The 17627-nt window shown below is 31.3% G+C and overlaps 1 protein-coding gene across 3 annotated transcripts; it reads left to right on the forward strand.

Moving 5' to 3' along the window:
• The first annotated feature begins 962 nt into the window (after positions 1-962).
• On the forward strand, positions 963-15825 carry LOC109797864 (putative ABC transporter C family member 15). Of its 3 annotated transcripts, none has more exons than XM_020358034.3 (12): positions 963-1127; positions 2809-2891; positions 7552-9899; positions 10006-10092; positions 10455-11108; positions 11586-11750; positions 12086-12380; positions 12768-12982; positions 13649-13954; positions 14463-14526; positions 14616-14855; positions 15195-15825. In XM_020358034.3, the coding sequence occupies exons 2-12, from the start codon at positions 2849-2851 to the stop codon at positions 15338-15340; spliced, it is 4563 nt and encodes a 1520-aa protein (XP_020213623.2). In that variant the 5' UTR covers positions 963-1127; positions 2809-2848; the 3' UTR covers positions 15341-15825. The 3 variants fall into 3 exon arrangements, with proteins under 3 accessions (XP_020213623.2, XP_020213608.2, XP_020213616.2); XM_020358019.3 differs by lacking the exon at positions 963-1127 and adding an exon at positions 2534-2694; XM_020358027.3 differs by lacking the exon at positions 963-1127 and adding an exon at positions 2539-2714.
• Positions 15826-17627: the final 1802 nt, after the last annotated feature.

Raw genomic sequence — 17627 nt, forward strand, 5'->3', positions numbered from 1 at the left:
TTCAATTTCGCATATTTTTAGAGAAACCAATTCAATGACTGACTTGCTAGCCAAACATAAAGTTGTGTCAGGGGAGAATTTTATTGTTTATGACACTCCCCCCCCCCCCCCCCCACTTTCTCCTTTCCTTATTAGTCGCTGATCTAGCGGGTGTAGTTTAAATTTTGTTTTCATTTTTGGCTTTTAAGCCACCTATTTCACAAAAAAAATGTAAATTCAACATTGTAAACTAATAACACCTTTACCTACAAATCGTTAATCTGAATAGTATTAAACTCAATCTTTTTAAGTAAAGTCTCATACTCAAATCTTGTGTATAAAAAATGTGGTTTGAAGAAACTTTGCTAAAGTGGTCGATTAACTTGTTCAACAAAATTTAGTCATTGACAAAATTGATGACACTTCGTATCAATAACATAGTTATAAAAAAAATCTAACAACACTTTTAAATTAACCACTCGCTTTTTTTCAATTTATATATTATAAAAAATTAGAAAGGCATGGATCCCCGAGTAATAGGAAAGTGTTTTTTCTATTCAAAACAAAAGTAATTTGATATTTATACTTTTTTATTAATAAGAGATTCGATTCTTAATTGATATGAGTTGCAACTAATTTTACCCTTATAATTAGTCGATTAAGTGAAAGACAGTTAATATTTTTATTAAATAAAAAATCAATTTTTTTTAAATTCCAAAAATATATTTTTTAATAAAGGAAAGCCACTATTTTTTTAGTCCTATTCCTTCTAGGTAAAATTGCGATCCAAAACAAAGAGATTTCCTTTTTTTTTTTTTTTTTTTGTAATACATTATTACTCTGTATACTAGAAAATCAATGGAGACTTGAGAAGCAAATTCAACCAACTTCCACGTATTTTAATGTTTGGAGGTGGAGAGAGAAAAGAAAGAGTTAAGTTTTCAAGATACATTCCAAACATCTTACCCACGTCGTGACAAAAGAACAAAGCATCAATCAAATTAAATTATTTGTTTGGTGTGATTTTGAAGGGTTAATTCATAACCTCTCAAACAATTCTGATCTTTAAACCAATCTCAAACCCCCTTCAATCATTCGTCAACCACAAACTCGAAGGGATTGTACTCTATCGAGATGTTAACATCTAGGTATGTTTAAATTATTGATTTCCTTGCCTCTTCACAATTTCTTTGTTCATATGTGTCCAACAAACGTACCAAATTTACTACTGTACTTGCTTACGCAATTTGAGATCGTTCTTATTCAAGTTTTGTGTATGATTGAAGAAATTTAAGTGTTTTTTTAACCGAGTGTTGGTTGTTTCAATGGGGGTATAAGAATTCTAGTTGAATACCATGTGCATATAGATGAATAGAATCGTAAATGATATTTCAAAAAAAAAAAAGTTGTTTGTGAAAGCTTTTGTAACTCCCAAATATTCGATACCCAGATAACTCAAAATGTGGAATATATTCTCCATGTATTACCAAATGCTCTCTATTTTAACTTCTTTACTTTGTTTCTATGATGTTGATGGCAAATACTCTTTTGTAAAAGGATTAACATGAAAGTTGTAGAAAAGAAAAAAAAAATAGTGGTTTTTGACTATTGCTATGTTGAATCGTTAATCTCTGATTTTTGTCTCAGACCAATTTTAACTTTTTGTTGAATTTCTACATTGAGTTCCAGCATATAGTGTCTCCCCACTTTACTACCTTTTTCATCCAAAGAAGAAAAAAAATTGTTTTCACGAGGGTCACATATATATAAAATCCAGGTAAAAATCTCTCTTATTATAAAAACAAGACTTTATACATCTAGTTTGAGGTAAAGTTAGAGTAACTCTGGTCGAGAACCAGAAACTAATTGCTCGAAGTACAAATCATGTAAATGATTGACTGTTAAGAGATATATTTTCATGCATGAAGAATACTAACAATAATCTCTTTTGTTACTTAAAATTCATTAAACATTACAAAATTAGGAGATATGATCATTAGATAGTATATGTGATTCATCAAATTTTTAAATTTTTAATAAATTTTAACTATTCAGAAAGTGTATTTAAAAGAATTTATCGATTAGGGTGTTATTTAGTATTTCTATTTCATACATCCAAACCTAGAAATTGTATTCTTAAGCATGAGTATCTCTACCAACCAAACATAACATGTTGGTTAATTTTATTCATCTATGCTCCTAGGCTTATCAAGTAAAAATCTTGTGCACTAGATGATTCCTGATTATTATTATTATTATTATTATTATTATTAACAGTTTCTTAGAAATTGATTTACTAATTGATGAACTCTAGTACACCATCCCTTCATGGATTTGCTCATGACTCAAATGGGTCCATCATATCTGTTTTTTGTAATTTGCTTAGCTTTTGCTATCCTACTTTGAATGGTGAAGACCACGAACCATCCATCAAACATAACATGACAAAATCCAATTATGCAGATTCTCACGTGACGTCTAACAGTCCAATTTTCTTTCTCACCACGAAAATTTGACCTAAAATAAATAAATACTTTGGTTATCACATGATTTTTCCCCTTAAAAAACACTAGTTCCCTTCTTCTTTCTTCCTATTGGTTCAAGCACTAGTGCTCTTCTCTCTCTATGACTCCAAACCCTTTTCCATTTTCCTCTCTACTTCCCATATTTGCTTCCTCGTTCTCTCAATAGCTCTAAACCCACTATATGTTAGTGGTTAGTACGTATATATTCATGTGTGTATAAATTATCGTTATTATTATTATTACTATAATAAGATAATATATGAATCTAAGACCAATTAATCATTTGTAACACTTCTTGCTGCAGAACTAAAGGCAGGATTTGAGCTTCAAGTTGAGAAGCAACCATGCCTTTGTTGGAGGACTTCAACAACATATTTGGTGGCACAAGTAAGTTCTAACCACTATTTACAAGTTCCATGCACCTTTTCCTTGCATCATTATGTGAAAGTACACATAAAAAAAAAATGCTTGAAAATTGAAAGGGAGAGAATGAGTTTTCATTTTTCTTTAATTTGCACTAGTGAGTTCATACATAGAGAAATTGTTTGAAGCAAAAAGTAGTAATGAAGTTCTTGTTAACCAAGAACATGTGCATTTCACTTCATGTTTCATTCCAATTGTCTTTTATTCTTCTTTATCCTGAATTATCGACTCTATGTTATCTCCAAAGTATGAAAGGATTTTGGTTTTTCAGTTACAAGTGATTTTAAGATTTGATAAAAGAAGACATGTGTGTATTTCATTTTATTTTTGTCCTATCATGAATACTTTTTGGTATACTAAATTAGAGACTAATCACATTACAATAATATACATGAGTTGGGGGAGAGGGGCCATAACTAACATAAAAAAAAACTCTAAAATCTTTGAAAGAATAACACTTACTTGTGGACTGGTGGTTCTGTTCATGTATAATATGTAAATATATGTATTTTTTTTTTTTACAAATACATACTATCAGCACACAATAATTGGTTGAAAACTTGAAATTCATGTAAGATAAATCAAGTTTTATGAGTTTTACTCTCTACTGATCAATCATTAAGTAAGAAGTAACGTCATTAATTTAATAAGTTTCACATGGATTTAAATCAGTAATAAAAAGAACTGCTTTATAGAATATATTATCTGGCATTTAAAAATTTCCAATGATCACTCTCAAAATAAATGCATATAGAAACCGGAAAATTTCGTAGATCCACAAATAATTCATCGTGCCATTCCGATATAGATTCTAAATATGAATTAAAATGTTCAATTTCTAAGCCACAATTTAATCATTTATTTTCTTTCAATTTAAGAGAAAATACGATTAGTTTCCAGAAAAGAATAATAACTCTTTAAAGTATCAACAAGTTATTGGTTCAAATAAATCTTTTAAATAAGATTTTTATTTCATTGTAAATGAAAAAAGAAAATATAATTAAAATTAAAAAAATTCAGTAAAAATATCAATCATTCAAATTTATGATAAAAATTAGTAATCAACATTTTTCACAATAATATATAATATGTTCCAGAGTCTCATACCATTGCTTTTTCTCTTTTTCTTAAGCAAAAATCACAATATTAATGTTGTGTCTTCTCAAAACTCGAAATTCCCATCTTCCATACATCTTTGTCATTCTACGAGACTATTCATTGATTAAACTATGATTTTCTGACGTAATGTAGTTATGGGTGTTTAGAAATTAATCGAGTTTTTTATTATCGAAACATGGATTTTTTCTTCATGTGCAGAATCATCATCATATACATAGTAACTAGCTAACATTTTAGTTGTTTTGTTACGTATCCAAAGAGAAGTGAAACACTTATATGATAATAATAATAATAATAATAATAATAATAATAATAATAATAATAATAATGAATTATTAAATTGGTGTGTTGTACCTAGGTGGGTTCCACGAAGTAGGAATTGGTTGGTCTGAGACTGAAGTGACAAAGCACATGTCGTAGCTGTCAGCAACGTTTCATCAAATTATTTCCACCGCTTTCTATTAATATCATTTTCCACGTCTCTTCTTCCAAAAACCAAGTTTTCCATTTTAATTTTTCCTTCAACTTGTGGAACAAAACAAAACCTCTCAAGCCGACTCAACTTTAAAGACTTTTTCTTTATTATTATTTTAAACGAGGGGAAATCCTAATTTCTCCGAAAATGTGAGTAAAAATTTGTCGACCCTATTTCTGTAATGGATTGAATTAGTATTTCCTTTAATTTCAATTATTTAATTTATCAAAAAAAAAATTGTCGACCCATTTAAAAGTTTATCACTTGTCAATGCATTTGGTTATAGAGTAATTGATTTTAATTAACTTTTTAAATGAGATCTATGTTTTAGGCATATTTTACATTTGTATCTTTTTATTTTATAAAAATTATTAATAAATAATCTTTTAATTAAATGGTTGGGAATTTATACTATCGACTACAAATAAGATTAATTTATCTTAGTGAGTTATCTAAATAGTATTATCAATATTTGATTATATAATATTGTAAAATTATAATATTATTGGTATCTTTCATAAATATTTTTTAATAGACTTAAAGCTCGTGAATTATTTAAGTAAAAATAATTTTCAACTAAAATTACTCATAGAATTTTAAAATGGTGGTTATAGTCTATGGGCATATATAATTTTTTACGTCCATTTCAATTTATGTTATCGAGAGGACAAATATTCTTTGTCTTATTTTCTTAATTTGGTTTTGTTTGTTCTGTGACTGTGACTGTGACTGTGTGCGGTAGGCTGTTTGACAACGCACACTCAGCGGTGATTTCAAAGCTATCTCATTATTTTTTATTTTTTTTTTAAATTTTTGTGATTCTCACATTTAACTTTATTAATATTATTAATTTATTACAATTGTTGATGACTAAGTCTAAACTCTAAAAGGGCAATGGTGACTTAAAGTTGAAGAACATAGGACAAAAATGAATTAAAACTAGGAACTGGACAAAGTCTTTCTCACCATCATTACTGAATAATTTCGTACCATTGCTTCGAGTTTGATGGAAACAATTTAAAGTAATGTTAAAAATAATTACTCAGTTGGATACACGTATACCCAAGTCTACTTTATGCTATTTTATTAAATGACTATTATATACTTAAGTATAGTCCAGTGTATATATATTTTTTTATTATTACAAGGAACCTAAGTCTACTCTTTTGATTATTCAAACAACGGCTAATTTAAGTATTAATGATAATTATAAACGTAAGACTTTCATATAACCCTTTACAGCTAGCACCAGCCGGTTTATTTTATTTTATTTTTTATTTTCTTTCATCAATAGTAATCTAATTAAGTAAATTTTACGATAACTAATCCACTGTTTAATTAATTGAAATAGCCTTACTTAATATAGCAGTTAGTTTATTTTTTTATTGAAAAGAAATTATGATGACGATGATAAAATTTGAATCTAAATATTTAATTTATCTATGAAAATTACACAAAAAGTAAATAAATTTTAAGTACAAAATGGAAAATTACATTAGTTATTAAAATTATTTTTGGTGAATCGATGTATTCCCTAGTCGAAAATCATATACTAACTTTTTCCAAAATATATTCCTTTGGATACATGCACTACGTGATTGAACTTTTAATGGGGTACTGAAATGTTGTGGTTTATTCCATGAAATACATGGACTATGATAATCTCTTATATTGATACTTGTACATTAACTATTGTAGTTTATATTTTTTAAAAAAAATAGAATTAAGGCTTCTTTAATCACTTCGCTCAAGAAGTTTACGTAACGTTTAATTAGGTATACAATAATTTTTATAATAATTTTATAACACTATTTTTTATTTTTATCTATATATGTATTTATCTATTAAATCAACTATCTTAATATATTCGGTTCTCGTTTTTCTCTTCACATCTCTCTTTGTTATGTAAAAATTGTATAAAAAGAGGTTATAAATATAACCATTTTTTTTTTTTTACAAATTGCATAAACAAACTAGAATCAAAACATAGATGAAAAAAATACATAAATGCATCTTAGTCAATGTTTCATGTGTTTCACTTTGTGTTACAGTTTGAGGAGAATATTTGGTACCTTCATGCAAGATAAAGAATCCAATTTGACTTCAATTAGTTTGTCTTAATTAGATGTTATGTTACTAACTAATATGCTTGATACTATTAAGATGATTGCTTTGTAGTTGATCATAGCTTAGCTTCCAACTAATTGAAATATAGATTTTCATTGAGACTTATATCTGCAAGTTTATTATAATTTTGACATTTAACAACCTGCTATGATGGTCTTTCAATTTTTTCATGTACAATGTCAACTTTAATTTGACATTTAACTTGGTTAGGATTCAAAGTTTAGTCTGATTCGGTTTAGCTAGTAGTTACAATTCAAATCCCCAACTATTTGAATCATGTACCAGTGTGATTTGTATAGATAAACAACCTTTTCACTTGCATCAACTAATCTTAAGTTAATAAACTATTTATCATTTATTTCAATCATGTATTGTAAGTGATTCAAGTGAAATTAAATTCAGTCAACGATGCTTTAGTCTGATTGAAGTTAAGGGTGATAAAAAATTAACAATACCCATGAAAAACTCAAATTGTATACAGAAGGGTGCACTATACTACAGACTTTACAAATACTTAACTTCAGCATGACAAGGAAATAGAAGAACCAAGTTTTATATGCATGGATCACATGCCTAATTTTGAACTATAAGACCTGGACTATGTGACAATCTTATCACATTTAGGGTCTATTTGCATAAACTTTTCCAAAAATACTTTTAAGAGAAAAAATATGATTATAGAAAAGTTAATAGGAGATACTACAAATTCTACAAATTAGTTTATTTTTAAGCTATTTTAGCTTATGGAGAAAAAATTTTCATATTTCCTTTCTATTTTTCTCTCTTAGAAGTGTTTATGAAGAAATTTATTCAAATAAGCTCTTAATCTTAACTTCTAGTCTGAACTACATAGCATTGGATGTATCTTTATGAAATTGACATCAATGATTGTGACTTTGACAGAGCTCAAAAATCTGCTTTGGACTTCATGGCAATCACTAGAATCACCATGCTTGTTAGAGCATGTAATTCTACCTGTGGAGCTTGGGTTCTTTGTGATCTTGTTAGTCCAACTCCTAAGAAAATATGTGAACCTTTTCAGCAAGCAAACCAAGGTCCCAGATAGTGCCACAGAGATGATGCACCCAACTGCAATCAAATTTGGTTTTGCTTACAAACTCTGCTTAGTATGCACCACATTGTTGTTGCTTGTCCATGCATCACTGCTACTACTGATGCTCAATCATGAGACTCAATGCACCTCAACACTCAAGGCCCTCACATCAGAGATAGTTCAAGTGTTGTCATGGGTGATAAGTCTTCTAGCAACATGCAAGATATCAAAATCAAATGCATATTACCCTTGGCTTCTAAGGACTTGGTGGCTTTGCAATTTCATTTTGTGTGTTATCACCACAGCCATTCATGTCCATTTCAGTGTCACCAACAAGGGTCATATCAGTACAAGAGAATGTGCAGATTTCATTGGTTTGATTGCTTCAACAAGCCTTTTGGTTATTTCCACAAGAGGGAAAACAGGCACTGTCTTGCTTGCATCAAATGGTGCATCAGAACCACTTCTTGGAGACAAAACAGAGAAACATTCACAGACTCAAAGTCAAAAGGAATCTCCATATGGAAAAGCCACTCTTCTCCAACTCATTAACTTCTCATGGCTCAACCCTTTGTTTGCAATAGGGTACAAGAAACCCCTTGAGCAGAATGACATTCCTGATGTTGACATCAAGGACTCAGCTGAGTTTCTAACCTGCTCCTTTGATGAGAGCCTGAGACAAGTCAAAGAGAGAGATGGCACTGCAAATCCTTCTATCTACAAGGCAATCTATCTGTTTGCTAGGAAGAAAGCAGCAATGAATGCACTCTTTGCAGTGGTGAATGCTTCAGCATCCTATGTTGGTCCATACTTGATAACTGACTTTGTGGATTTCCTAGGAGAAAAGGAAATGCGTGGCTTGAAGAGTGGATACCTTCTGTCACTGGCTTTTCTGTGTGCCAAAATGGTTGAGACCATAGCTCAGAGGCAATGGATTTTTGGTGCCAGACAATTAGGCCTTCGCCTTAGAGCGGCGCTGATATCGCATATCTATCAGAAGGGCCTTCATCTGTCGAGTAGATCACGACAAAGTCACACTGGTGGTGAGATCATGAACTTCATGAGTGTAGATGTGCAGAGAATCACAGATTTTGTTTGGTATGTGAATGTAATATGGATGCTGCCAATACAAATTTCCTTAGCAGTGTTCATTTTGCATACAAATCTAGGACTGGGTTCATTGGCTGCATTAGTGGCTACATTGGCTGTAATGGCTTTGAACATACCCTTAACAAAGATACAGAAAAGATACCAAGCAAAGATCATGGATGCTAAGGACAACAGGATGAAAGCCACTTCAGAAATCCTAAGAAACATGAGGACTTTGAAACTTCAAGCATGGGACAGTCAATTTTCTGAAAGGATAGAAGCACTTAGGAAAGTAGAGTACAATTGGTTGATGAAGTCTTTGAGGCAAGCAGCATTCACTGCTTTTATCTTTTGGGGGTCACCTACATTCATTTCTGTGATAACTTTTTGGGCATGCATGTTCATGGGGATTGAACTTACAGCAGGAAGAGTCTTGTCTGCATTCGCCACATTTCGAATGCTGCAGGATCCTATCTTTAGTCTACCTGATTTGCTCAACGTCATTGCTCAAGGGAAGGTTTCAGTTGATAGGATTGCTTCCTTCCTCCGCGAGGAAGAAATTCAGCATGATGTCATTGAATATGTTGCAAAGGACAGAACAGAATTTGACATAGTTATTGAGAGAGGGAGATTCAGCTGGGATCCTGAGTCTACAACTCCAACAATTGATCAAATAGAGTTGAAAGTTAAGAGGGGAATGAAGGTGGCAATTTGTGGATCTGTAGGTTCAGGAAAGTCTAGTCTGCTATCAAGCATTTTGGGAGAGATATATAAACAGTCAGGGACAGTCAAGATTAGTGGAACAAAAGCTTATGTTCCACAATCAGCATGGATACTGACTGGAAATATAAGGGACAACATTACCTTTGGAAAAGATTTGAATGAAGATAGGTATGAGAAAACTGTTGAGGCATGTGCATTGAAAAAGGACTTCGAGCTATTCTCAGGTGGTGACATGACAGAGATTGGAGAGAGAGGGATTAACATGAGTGGGGGACAGAAGCAAAGGATACAGATAGCTAGAGCAGTTTACCAGGATGCTGATATATACCTTTTTGATGACCCTTTCAGTGCTGTGGATGCTCATACTGGCACTCACCTCTTTAAGGTTAGTTAGATTTTCTTTGTAATTCAAATATATGTTGATGTTTCATGGTATGAATACAGGTTTGAGAAACAATTGCTTTACTATTTGTTCCACATGTTTTCTGCAGGAGTGCCTTATGGGGATTCTCAAAGAGAAAACTATAATTTTTGTTACACACCAAGTTGAGTTTCTTCCAGCAGCAGACCTCATTCTGGTAAATGCAGTGTGACAGTTTGTTAATTTTTATTATTGTTTTTTTTGGGGTATAAAGGTGGCAATGAGGTTACCTAGTACAATGCATACTATCCAAAATCCAGATCCCCTACTACAAGATCAACCCTTGTGGTTCATTAATTTCTTTAATCACTAAAGAATAAGTCAAATTATACTAGTAAAAGACAATAAAAATATGTTAAACTACTCATGTTGTCTAAGGGAGCTAAATGTTTGACTTTGGCTTCTTGTATGTGCTATTTTCCATTTTTCTCATCATGTATATATCATAGTAAATTTAAGTAGGATTGTGATGGTATCACATCGTCATTGTGTATAACAACTGACACAAATGAAATCCAGGTGATGCAAAATGGAAGGATAGCACAAGCTGGAAAATTTGAAGATCTTTTAAAGCAAAATATAGGATTTGAAGTTTTAGTTGGTGCCCACAGCAAAGCTCTAGAGACAATCTTGGAGGCTGAAAATTCAAGTAGAACAAATTTAAATTCAATATCTGAAGAAGGGGAATCCAACTGCAACTCCAAGACAAATCTTCAACATGTCCACATACAGCATGACACAGTGCAAGACAATCCTTCAGAGGGCAAAGAAAATGATGGAAAGTTGGTGCAAGATGAAGAAAGAGAAACAGGAAGCATAGCAAAAGAAGTTTACTGGGCTTATTTGACCACTGTCAAAGGAGGAATCCTGATTCCTCTCATACTCTTGGCCCAGTCTTCATTCCAAATACTTCAGATTGCCAGTAACTATTGGATGGCTTGGGTTTGTCCCACAAGTAGTGATGCTAAGCCTTTATATGACATGAATTTTATACTACTTATTTATATGACACTCTCAGTTGCTGGTTCATTGTGTGTTTTGCTACGTGCCATGATGGTGTTAAATGCTGGACTTTGGACAGCACAAGCACTTTTCACAAAGATGTTGCATAATGTGCTCAGAGCCCCCATGGCATTTTTTGATTCTACACCAACTGGAAGAATCTTGAACAGGGTAAGCATTCATATCAATTCTATTTATCTATATTGTTACTATCACACTAGTATTTTTTAGGACAAAACTTAGCTGTAGTTTTTTAAGTATGGTTGGGTATTATTTTCCAATCAAAATTGGAATTTTATCTTAGTAATATACTTTTACATTTAATACTGATTTCAGTAATATATATTTACATATATTACCGAGATCAAACTCCAATTCTTATTGAAAAACAGCATCAATAGTATCTAAGGAACTACATCTAACTTTTGATCTATTTCTTAACACACCCAAAATTGACCATAAAAAGGATTACAATGGAATGGACTATTGGTTTTGATTGTAGAGTGCCAAAACGTAGAGTAAAAGTTCATCCTTGGTTATCTCGATATGTTCTGTTTCATACTTTTAAAAAACTGTGAATGTCTCTCTGGATCTTCCTTGAAGTGTTCTTTTTACAATGATTCCAAGACTTGAAAACTTTTATTTCAGGCCTCCACAGATCAAAGTGTGCTAGACTTGGAAATGGCAAACAAAATAGGATGGTGTGCTTTCTCAATAATACAGATTCTAGGCACTATTGCAGTGATGTGTCAGGTGGCATGGCAAGTATTTGTCATCTTCATTCCAGTAACTGCAGTCTGCATATGGTATCAAGTATGTGATCCTTTTTCCTTCTTGATCTATCTATAAAAGGATGTAGAAAAAAGTGAGACATTCCTAGTTTCAAAATTAATACAAGATATAATATGATTTGTTAAGTTTACCATATAAAAAGCCATATCGGTAATGCAACAAAGTTAAACAAAGACATTGGTATTGGATGTTACAAACTGTGAAGTATAAATATTTAAATTTTAAATCAAACATTTAAAACATAATAAGAAAGTGATGGTACTCATCTTCAACTTATAGAGCGAAAATGACTATGAAATTAGAGTCTCTTTCTCACAGTCTCCTCCTGACAAAAGTTGAATGATGTTTTATTTCAGAGATATTATACACCAACAGCAAGAGAACTGGCTCGCTTGGCACAGATACAAATTACTCCAATTCTCCACCACTTTTCAGAATCTTTAGCAGGAGCAGCATCGATACGAGCTTTCGATCAAGAGGGTCGTTTCATATACACAAATCTTCTTCTTGTGGATGGCTTCTCAAGGCCATGGTTTCACAATGTGTCAGCAATGGAATGGCTTTCTTTCAGATTGAATTTACTTTCAAATTTTGTTTTTGCCTTCTCACTGGTTATGCTGGTGAGCCTCCCTGAAGGAATAATCAACCCAAGTAAGTACTAAGGCTATGTTTGATTACACATTTGCATCTTGTAACCTTAGTTAGTTGATCTCAAATGCAACCAACATGTTAGGAAAAAAAAATTTCTGTTCTATTGAGTGTTAAAATGCAAGGAAACCTCAATTGAATCAAAAGGAAGGTGTTGCTTTTCTTTTAAAGCTGATTTGGAAAGTTAAGTTTAACATAACTTAATTTTCTAACTGTAACCAAACACACACCAAGTCTTTACTTGGAAACAATTATAGACAAGAAAGTTAGAATCCTTTAACATCATCGATCACAATCATCCATGCTTCATTAGAACATACAAAGTGATCATCAGATAATGCACCTCTCATGAATTAAGGATTACATTTTTCTGCATTGGATTTGTCACAGGTATTGCCGGTTTGGCAGTAACATACGGAATCAATCTAAATGTGTTGCAAGCTTCAGTTATATGGAACATATGCAATGCAGAAAACAAGATGATATCAGTTGAAAGAATTCTTCAGTATACAAATATAGCAAGTGAAGCACCTCAAGTGATTGAAGACTGCAGACCACCAAGCAACTGGCCACAAACGGGAACGATATGTTTCAAAAATTTGCAGGTTCAAGATAGCAAAAATTTAGCACATATGAACAGACATGTTCCTATATGTGTGTTCACTTATCAACCACTAACATATTTATATAACTCCGTGTCGGCTTGTCTGACAGGTTTTGGACACAATTGTCAGACTTCTTAACACACATCCGACACCTTTCCACCATGTCACAATTAAAATTTATATTTTTTGTTCGGACACCTCTTCGACACAACTTTAACAACTTTTCGGCAAGAGTCAAGTAAATGAGTCTACACCTGTTCATAGCTAAAACACTTATTTAGCACTTCTAGTATATAAAAAATTAAAAAGTAAACTTATTTATAAATATTGAAAGGCTCCTAACATTTATTTTATTTGGCATGAAGCTCAATTTCATAAGAATTACTCGTTTTAACTTTTAAAGGTATGGTTCTTCTTCATAGAGTTATTATCATATAAAAATTGTAAAGCTTATATATTATATTGTTTCTAACATTTTGGACATTGGCCATGTCCACGTTGTGTCTGGTATCCGGGTCACAGTCAGTGCTTCATAGATGTTCACACATATAAGAAATATGCTATTATATGTATAAACACACATGCATAAAATAACATATTTCATTCAATTACTATTGGTTTCTATTGTCCAGAAGTTTTTCCTTACTTATATTCTACTATATACAGATACGTTATGCTGAACATCTACCATCTGTGTTGAAAAACATCACTTGCACATTTCCTGGAAGGAAGAAAGTTGGAGTTGTAGGGCGCACAGGGAGTGGAAAATCAACTCTCATACAAGCCATTTTCAGGATGGTTGAACCAAGAGAAGGAAGCATTATAATTGACAATGTGGACATATGCAAGATAGGTCTCCATGACTTGAGGTCAAGGCTTAGCATTATCCCACAAGACCCTGCATTGTTTGAAGGCACTGTTAGAGGAAACCTGGACCCTCTACAGCAATACTCTGACACTGAAGTGTGGGAGGTAAATGTTTTAATCAAATAGTTAGATCAAGAACATGAAAATGGATACCAAAGTGTCTCTATCATTATAAGCACAGTTAAAAATATCCACTCATCAAGAGTAACCAAAAATAAATAAATTCACCGATTTCATACAATACAATTTCATATAAGCAAGACTTTCTTAACATAAAAAATATTACAAGTAAAAAGTGTATTCCTACACTAGACACTTTTTTGTTTCAGTCCCCATACATAAAAATTAAAACACTACATTTAAGTCCTCCATGAAAAAATATATATATATATATATATATAGATAGATAGATATATATATATATATATACAATCAGTTCTCACTAATGGTTTAAGAGAATTTTACATGTAAGATCCAAAGTTAAAAGGGTGTGTTGTAGGACTGAAATGTAGATTCTTTTTCATACACGGCCAAAATGAAGTGTGAATTTTTTCTGAGAGATTATCACCATTTACCAGATATCTATTTTTTTCTTCTTTTTTTTCATTTTCAGGCTCTAGATAAATGTCAGCTAGGTCACCTGGTGAGGGCCAAGGAAGAGAAGTTGGATTCTCCAGGTTGAATTCATCAGCTTTGTACTTGCACATTTTGATCATGCTTGAGTTAGCAATCATTACTAAACTGACTTAAATGTTTTTTTTTTCAGTGGTTGAAAATGGTGATAACTGGAGTGTGGGCCAAAGGCAATTATTTTGCCTTGGAAGAGCCCTGCTGAAAAGAAGCAGCATATTAGTACTAGATGAAGCAACAGCCTCAGTGGATTCCGCAACTGATGGGGTGATACAGAACATCATAAGTCATGAGTTCAAAGATAGGACTGTTGTCACAATAGCTCATAGAATCCACACAGTTATTGATAGTGATTTGGTTTTAGTGCTCAGTGATGGTACGTATATGTATATGTATGTATATATGTAAATATGTATATCAATATATATGAGTTTGTTTAGATATAAGTTGAAAAGTGTTTTTAAGAATTTTTCTACTGAAAAATGCTCTTTATTTTCAGTAGAGAAACTTATAAAAGCACTTCTAAACTCTATATGTATGTGTATTTAAGGCCTTAATGAATACTCCACATCCAAACAAAGTCACAAACACATCATTAACAGTTGCACAAAAACACCAATACACGTAATGACAAAAGTGCAACCATGACAATGGAACAAGAAATTTGATATGTAAGGCTTCCAAGAAAGTTGCATAACACAATCTTATGTTACAGGGAGAATTGCCGAGTATGATGAACCATCAAAGTTACTTGAGAGAGAAGAATCCTTCTTCTTCAAACTTATAAAGGAGTATTCTGGAAGATCACATAACTTCAACACCTTGGCAACTCAACATGTCCAAAGCAGGGAACAATCATGAGACTTATGGAGAGAAACTTCTTGGGACACAGATGCTCCGTCCAAACTATTCAAGCCAAAGCTTCAATAAAACCACCAAGGATACATATAAGGGGTTCCAGGCTCCATGTGAGATAGCACTGTTGTACTTTTCCACAGCAAAAAGGGAAATGTTCAAGTGACTCTTCATTAGATATGTGATGATGAGACGTAGGCACCAGTTTTGAGCATGAAAAAGTAAAGTGGGAGAGAAGTGAAAGACCATCTACAAATCCAGAATGAAAATATTTTTCAGAGAATGTGATGAAACATAGGGGTATTTAACATGTGTAGTTCATATGTATTTAGTTATGAGTAGTAAACTGTAATGATCATTTCCCTAGAATCTGCTAAGAAAGTGCCCTTTAAATGCCCTTGGCCATATAATAGAATTAGAATTTTATCAATGGGTTTGGAATTTGGGTTGACTTTTTTGTTTAATAATGCAATTTCCTAGCTCTCACCTTATTTATTATCTCACAACTTAAACAAGCATCAAGAAGAAAACCTTATTTTCTTACAACTTGAACAAGCATTAAGAAGAACAAAGATTGGTCGTGTTGGTTTTCTTTTTAATTTTTTATTTTTTATTTTGTAGGGAGATATTTTTCAATAGCTTGATATATTTTAATTCATGAGCCTAAATATATAAAGTAAAAAACATAATACAAAAATTCAATTATTGATAGCATCCTATTCTTAAAAAAAATTCTAAAATAATCAAAACAAATAGTTAATATATGTAAATCTAAATATTTGAAATATAAATAACATATTTCCAAAATAAACAATTTTATTCCTTTTTGTAGCTAAAGATATTTAAACATATTCTCAACAGTCCTCCTTAATTTAATATCTATCACCTAATTTGAATTTTAATTGAAATATGGTCTGTGTTTTTATGTTTGATTTCTTTATTATTTTGTTTATAATTCCTGTCACGGTCTATTGAGTGAGATTGTCTAATTATTTGACTTGAGTTTTTTCTTTGAAGGTAGTTCTTCATCATCTTTATTCTCCTGTTGAGCACCTAGCTTATTCAAAACACACGCACCTTTGTGATATAGTTGGTTCTTCAATTAAATATAAAGTAGAACTTTTGCCTTTCATCTAAACTTTGATCGCTTATGCATTTTTGTAACTTTAACTACTTAATTTTTAAGTTTATGTATATTTTTAGTCCCTCTAATTTAAGATAATTTTCTTTTTTTTGCTTCAAATTTAAAATTATAATTTTTAGCCCCTTTAATTTTTAAAAATTTTATTTTAGTCACTCAGGTCACTAATAATATATTTAAAAATGACATATTAAGACAGTTATGTACAGTTAGCTAGGTTAAGTGTGAAATTTTTACTATCAGGGACACCAATAGATAAAATTCATGTAATATTTGACAAATTTTTTAACAAAATTTGAATATAAAAACTAAAACAAGATGTTTTGAAATTACAAGGACTAAAAAGATCAATTTTAAATTTGAGAAACTAAAAATAAATTTATCTTAAATTTAAAAGACTAAAAACATATTTAAATCTAATTTTGATCTTCAAGCAATACCTTATGGTCATTTTCCAACAACTAAGCAATACTTAAAAGATTTTGATTAATTTCATGAACATATGAAACACTAAATATTAATTTAAAACCCTAAATAGTTTTTAATACCAATAATTCCTTTGTTTTTAACTTTCTTGACTTTAAAAATATCAATTTTGTTGTGTTCTGTAAGGAGATCACAGTCATAAATCATAATTTATATTAGCGCTATCAATAAGTCAAAATGAGTCTTTTAACTTAATAATAAAAATAATAATAAAGGCTATTTTAATTATTTTCATAAAATATTTAACAAAAAGATGCAGAGTGAAAATAAAATAAGAATGTTATAATTATTGATGAAAATAAAAATAAAAGTAGAATAAAAAATATATTTTCAAATAGCTTTTCACACATTGGTTTTGGAACTCCCCTCATTGTCCATAGTAGAAAGCAGAAAGGTCCCTTTTTTATGGTTTAAAACCAGAGATATTGATACCACGTTGGGCAGTTAACTAATCTAATTTTTTCCATTAATTAAATCCTTTCAACTCTCCTTTGCAACGTTAAGTTACGTAACCTGCCGATAAACATTTTAGCATCGAATAAAACCATATTAGATTATTATATACAAATTAAAAAAAAAATATTTAAAATAAAAAATCTGACCGAGATACTGGATCAGCGAGCTCTTGAAACAGTTAACATTTACATTTTACTAAGCATTTGTATC

This window comes from Cajanus cajan, chromosome 3, assembly GCF_000230855.2.
Source record: "Cajanus cajan strain Asha chromosome 3, NIPB_CcT2T_4, whole genome shotgun sequence".
Classification (NCBI taxonomy): Eukaryota; Viridiplantae; Streptophyta; class Magnoliopsida; order Fabales; family Fabaceae; genus Cajanus; species Cajanus cajan.

What these genes read in the sequence shown, in the direction of transcription:
- LOC109797864 (XM_020358034.3), top strand. Translation starts at nt 2,849, where the DNA reads ATGCCTTTGTTGGAGGACTTCAACAACATATTTGGTGGCACAA. An exon ending in CAACATATTTGGTGGCACAA is followed by an intron (nt 2,892 to 7,551) that starts GTAAGTTCTAAC and finishes TGACTTTGACAG; the next exon opens with AGCTCAAAAATCTGCTTTGG. An exon ending in CTGGAAGAATCTTGAACAGG is followed by an intron (nt 11,109 to 11,585) that starts GTAAGCATTCAT and finishes CTTTTATTTCAG; the next exon opens with GCCTCCACAGATCAAAGTGT.